Source organism: Diadema antillarum, unplaced genomic scaffold (genome assembly GCF_040938485.1).
Source record: "Diadema antillarum isolate AM-2024a unplaced genomic scaffold, OU_Dant_1.0 scf00000213, whole genome shotgun sequence".
Classification (NCBI taxonomy): domain Eukaryota; kingdom Metazoa; phylum Echinodermata; class Echinoidea; order Diadematoida; family Diadematidae; genus Diadema; species Diadema antillarum.
This window is the reverse complement of record NW_027271102.1, coordinates 574,606-580,605: the sequence shown is the minus strand read 5'-3', so window position 1 is coordinate 580,605 and position 6,000 is coordinate 574,606. Positions and strand designations below refer to the sequence as shown.

The following is a 6,000-nucleotide window of genomic DNA, read 5'->3' as shown; positions in this document are numbered from 1 at the left end:
AAATGGATAATCCCTGTCTAACGAAATTGGCAAAGCCACGATAATAATAATAAATTCCATTAAAAACAAACAAACAAACAAACAAACAAACAAATCGTTCCGCGGCCCAGGGCCTGAGTACAATGTATTGCAATATGTGTAGAATAATCATCTTATAAACAGAGAGGAGGTAATAGCTAACACAGCCATGAAAATTAAAGTCTAATAAAGGTTAATTAATCTCAAAATCACCATTACTGAAGAATTAAAAAAAAACTCTCAAAAACAACGATATAAAAAAAAAAATCAAAAACTACTTTAGTACTCGGTTATATTCCTGTTGTGCTACTGTTAGGCAATGAGAGCTATTCACAACTTTGCAAACAACTCCCTCTTTTGATCAGCCATGCGCCTAATCGCCCCCTTGGTCGTGAATGAGTGGCTTCCCAAACCAGTAGAGGACAGGTGCCATCTATGTACACGTTGGATGCAGTGCACTCCTCGATCGGGCTTAGTGTGTACACCCCGTGTGTGTCTCTCGCATACCGTTTTACAATGAAGAATTCATAGTTTGGTGTCTCTCGCTAGCCCTGTACGTACCTTTCTGTGTATACGAACGAGTACACCACTACATCTAAAACGGAGACGTACCCTAGGAATGGCAAGATGGCGACGTACATAATATCAGCGGAATGTCCAGCATAATTACCACTATTGGATGATAAGTTGTGAAGTACGGCTTCCGACAAAAGCCACCTGCATTACCGGCTAGGACTCAAACGCCGGTAGGAGCCATGCAAGCTAGAAAACGCTACATTTTGGTATTATGTACCGTGTTGTCAATACTGCTGATGTACTATGGAGTGCTTCACATGCTACAACACCATCGGAGCGAGCAGGCGAGTGTGGCCGCTGGGCTCCGGCCCTTCGACCACTCAGATGCGGTGTACGAGCACGACACTCAAACATCGACATCGCAAAGAAACTTGGCGCAGACAGCGCAATCTAAGGACCACAAGTGCCGAATGGAGACCTGCTTTGACTTTTCAAGATGCAAAGATGGTTTTAAAGTATATATTTATCCCATTAATCAACAAAAGCCTAGCCAGTTGTACAGCGATATGTTAGCTTCCATACGCGAATCGAGATATTACACTGCCAATGCGGATGAAGCGTGTGTATTTGTGCCGTCACTGGACACTTTAGATCGCGACAAATTGTCGTCAACGTACGTGAAAAACATAGCAGGTAGTATATCACAACTGAGCCACTGGAATAATGGCAGGAACCACTTAATATTTAATTTGTACTCTGGTACTTGGCCAGACTACTCAGAAGATTTGGGCTTCGATATAGGGGAAGCTATTCTCGCAAAAGCCAGTTTTTCCCAACAGTACTTCAGACCAAAATTTGATATATCTCTGCCATTATTTGCCAAAACTCATCCGCAAAAAGGAGGACACACGGGAGATCTCCAAGCAAATAACTTCCCAGTGCAAAGGAAATATTTATTAGCGTTCAAGGGAAAGCGATACCTAGTTGGAATAGGGTCGGATACACGGAACGCTCTCTACCATTTGCACAATGGAGTGGATATTATTTTGTTGACAACATGCAAGCATGGAAAAAATTGGCAGAAACACAAGGATGTTCGCTGTGACCATGACAACGCAGAGTTTGATAAGTAAGTCATGTATTTTGGGTGAATTTCTCCAAACTTTAATCAACTGTCAATGAATGCTGAATAAATTACACAGCTCCATGATCCAGAGAGTTGCATAAGCATTCTGGAGAGAGAATCTTGTGCTAGATCGTGTACATCAAATTCATGCTAACTGAAATGCACGACAACAAAGATGAGTTGCCGGATTGTTGTATGTTTGTAAATGTGTTCATGTACAATTGCTTGTGTATCAGATGCCATCGTTTCACATAATTCTTTTTAAATCCTGGCGAGAGCATGTCGGTATTGTTAAACATGTTCTCAAGGAATCTCACATGTGGACATTGCTGTGCATCTACATTGTACATACATTGTAGGCTACATATCCTGATACATAAACTACATAAAACTTTTGATGATGGGAATGAAAATGAACAGTCAGAATTACAAACTAATTTTCCACGATACTCCTCATACTCGTAGAGATGTGTAATTTGCAATTGATAGAAAAAGGACTGCAATGTAAAGCGACATTGATTTTCATGTCAATTTATTCCTCTGCCCATCCAAACCTTGTATTACAGATTGGGGAAAGATTGAATTCAAAACTGCACTTGTACATGTTGATGTACATGTACCTGATGTACATTGTTGAATTTGTATGTTCCCTAATTTGCCATGGTACTTTACTCTACAGCAATGTACCTTGCATTGTACACAAATGTACCCTTGTTAGCTTATGCACGGATGCACACATGCATTGACATATATATGACAAGTTTTTTGGTATGGGGGTGGGGGGGGGGAGGGGAGCTTACAATATATGGTCATCTAGAAGTTTTGATCTTGATCCAGATCTGTGTGAGAAACAAAGATGTGACAGTATGATTTCATGAACTTAAAACAACCAAAAACAAATTATGCTATTGAATTATGTATAAGTCTTTATCTGCTTTGAGGTACAATGATGCCAACTGGCAGTAAAATTATGGAAATGGAAGCAAAAGGATTTAAAAACTTCATTTGCGTTAATTGTGTGATCCAGTAGACACAAAAGTCGGAAGGATTTCCTTATGTCCCCCCCCCCCCCCCCCCACCAACATACATGTACTCTGCCATACCACTCTACATTACCTTACCCTTTTGCCATAGCTTACGCATGGTTGGATGCACGCTATCCCCACCACATGCCAAATGTGCGTGCATGCATATAAAGCTATTACGTTTGGGTAGCGTAGAGTGGTATGGCAAAAATCAGTGAGGGAGGGGGTACTTTTATGTCCCCAGAATCATAGAGAGAAAAGAAACCAGTCGCTATGAATGAAATGACAATGTGCAAAGTCACTATCTCCTGGGTTTCTGAGCTGAGGTCAAGTGATGACAATGACATCAATGTCTTTTGGTGAGGATAATGATGATGAAGATGATGATGATGGTGATGATGATAATGATGGTGGTGATGATTTACAACAAACAATGATATTTTGTTTTCATGGGAAAAGTGATATGGTATCTGAAGTGATGAGATACACTATGTCTCTTAGACAATAATGACAATCATATACAAAAGTCAAAAGTCCTTTAGGCTTTAACCCGTTGAAAATGAGTCCTGAGTATACTCGGGCAGGTGTCTATGGGAAATGTGTATTAAAGAAAGATCAGCCCGTCCTCAACAGGGTAAAGGATAGTCTTTTATGAATTATACATCGATTCACCTTTTTTTTTTCTTTCTCTTGTTACATAAATTGTATTAATCATCTACTGTACCTTGTTTAATGTTCTGTGTGTGTTGTATTGACATTTTGATTCACTATAATTTTGTCCTTGCTGCTCTTTGTATCGTGGCAAATTTTTGATTGGTGTTACACTTGTAGGGAAGGAGTTTATGCAGTGAAATACATGTAGTGTGCAGTATGAATAAACCAATGGAACTCAAACTGTCCTGTAGGCAACATACTATGGTACTGTACATTGTATGTTACTTGCGCCTGTATACTGTAGATAGCCAGAAAAAGGAAAAAGCTCGTAAAGATTGCACTCAAATTTATTGCCACTATGCGATATCGATAGTTTCTAGCACACCATGGTGGCATTTTTTGGCACAGCTACTGTACAAAACGTTTAGGTGGAAATGAACACCTGAGCTGGTGACATGCCGGGACATCCTGTTTACATACTAACGTCAGATCATCAGGAGCAGTTCCTGAGCACAGCCTTGAAATGTGTCAGTCTCATTATGCAGCCAGCAGATATTGGTCAAGCACAGTCTTAGCCACAGTGTCTGGTTCAGAGTTCAAATCCATCACATGGAAGCTAATGTCTAGCATTGTAGTCCCTCTCTACTGTACAGCAGTAGTACAAACAGCTTGTCAGATTGTATGTTACCATGCACTGCAGGCTATTTAATTTGTGATCCTACGTTCAACCGCTCCTGCTATGCAGTGATTACATAATGTAGATAGATAATATACAATTGTACAGTGTAGGCAGTGGATGCATGTCGGTTATTCTACAGAATGGAGTAAATCTGATGATTCATCTGTGGGTAAGATATCCCCTTAAATGGCAAATGCTGTACTATAGAATAAAGAGGCGACAGGAAAATGAAGGAAAGAGGTGTTTTCTCATGGATTAAGCTGCCTGGTTAACTGTTTGCTAGAGGGGCTGTGCAGGTACTCTGTGAATAAAGGGTCTGCCTACTTTGGCATTCTCTGCCCTTGTTGACTGCTCAGTACCTCAGTCAGTGGGCATTTGTCATTGAATACACTTTCAGCCAGGCAAAATATCTAGAGCAAATTGTATGGGGGGAGGGGGGGGGGGGGGGAGGGGGGAGGAGGTTTCAAGTTTTCCATGCACACCACTACAAGCAGGTGGTTGTAGGTATAGAATCTACACATGTCATGCATATTAAATTTCTCATGTATCAGGTCTACTACACTAAAGTCAGGTTATATTACACTGTATGTTCTACTGCAGTATTCTGGCTTCTGTACTGGGATATGTTCATGGTCCTTGCTATCAATATTTGAAATAAATTCAATGGAAGAACCTTTTTAAGTTTGATGCATTTCACAAAGTTAACATTTATAAGGCAAAATGGGTTTGGGAGGACCCTATAAAATGTGGCTTCCTTAAAGGTTGGATTTTCTGTGAACGTTCCATCATACAGTACAGGTTGATTCTGACCCTGTAGACAGTACATGTAGACCCCTATATTCACATTGAAACACTTTTCATTGCCACAGTGCATTTCATTTTGTGGCCTCCTTTTTAGCCGTAATTTGGTGCAATCTCCAGAGCGAAATTGGAAACGGATGGCATCAGAATGTCACTATGGCAACCAGCATTCCTGCTGATGCCATCAACCTGCAGAGTTTCTCAGGGTTTTCCCTGCCGCCAAATTTTCTCACATGCTGCGCGGATGAAAGTCCCCCCCCCCCCCTTCATACTGTATCTCTCTCTCTCTCTCTCTCTCTCTCTCTCTCTCTCTCTGTCTTTCTCTCTCTCTCTGCCATTCTAGGTTCAATAATATTGGCAAGGCCAGGATACAATGGCAAAATTAGATGACATTTGTTTGCCCAAAATTGGATTGATGTAGAATGAAGAGCAGTAGAGTAGGACTATACACTGTGTATCGTGAGGATGTACTGTACAACTGTAATGGTATGATCACTGGCTTGCACAATTACAATGTGATTTAGCCTTTCCTATACATGTACATTCTGTGTAGCTGGAGATCATGAGATTTACTCATGTTGTCATAAACAGGTAATACATGGGGTATAGATTTGTTTCAATCATCAAAATGAAAACAAGAATGACTGAAAATTGTATGTGTTTAATTGAAAAGTTTGTCAGAATGGATTAAAAAACACATCATAACACACTTCAAAAGTGAAATATCCCTATGACATTAAAAAAAAGAAGAAGTAATTTCAGGTACAACAGGTGTACAAATGTGTAGGTGTACATCTTCCAAGATGATGGATTTGCAAACTGTAGTGAGCTGCTCAATTTCTGTTATGCCAGGAGTTGTTTTAAAGAAGTCTGATATTCCATGTTGATTTAGAATGTCAAATCATGAAGATGAGTGTAATATCAGTACAGCTGTACATGCATACATGTATAATGTACACACCATTCTGGTGATTCCAAGACACACACCACATATAGGCCTATACAAAATTTATATAAATTTTAATATCCTTCATGTTCTTGCTTCCTGCAATATGTTGTTTGCAAAGTAAGAGGATACTGAAAACGGTGCAATGTGGATAACTGGTACACTGTCTAAAAAGATACAATGTAGTAAAATGTATTCAGAGAATGAAACTCCTGAAAGGTATTACATGTACATG

At 39.9% G+C, this 6,000-nt stretch overlaps 1 protein-coding gene across 1 annotated transcript in view; it reads left to right on the top strand.

Moving 5' to 3' along the window:
• The first annotated feature begins 534 nt into the window (after window positions 1-534).
• Window positions 535-6,000, top strand: part of LOC139724430 (exostosin-1-like) — a 110,077-nt gene continuing 104,611 nt past the window's right edge. Inside the window, exon 1 of the mRNA XM_071635574.1 lies at window positions 535-1,663. Coding sequence (XP_071491675.1) covers window positions 774-1,663 — 890 coding nt within the window. The 5' untranslated portion in view covers window positions 535-773. The remainder of the gene's footprint in view (window positions 1,664-6,000) is intronic.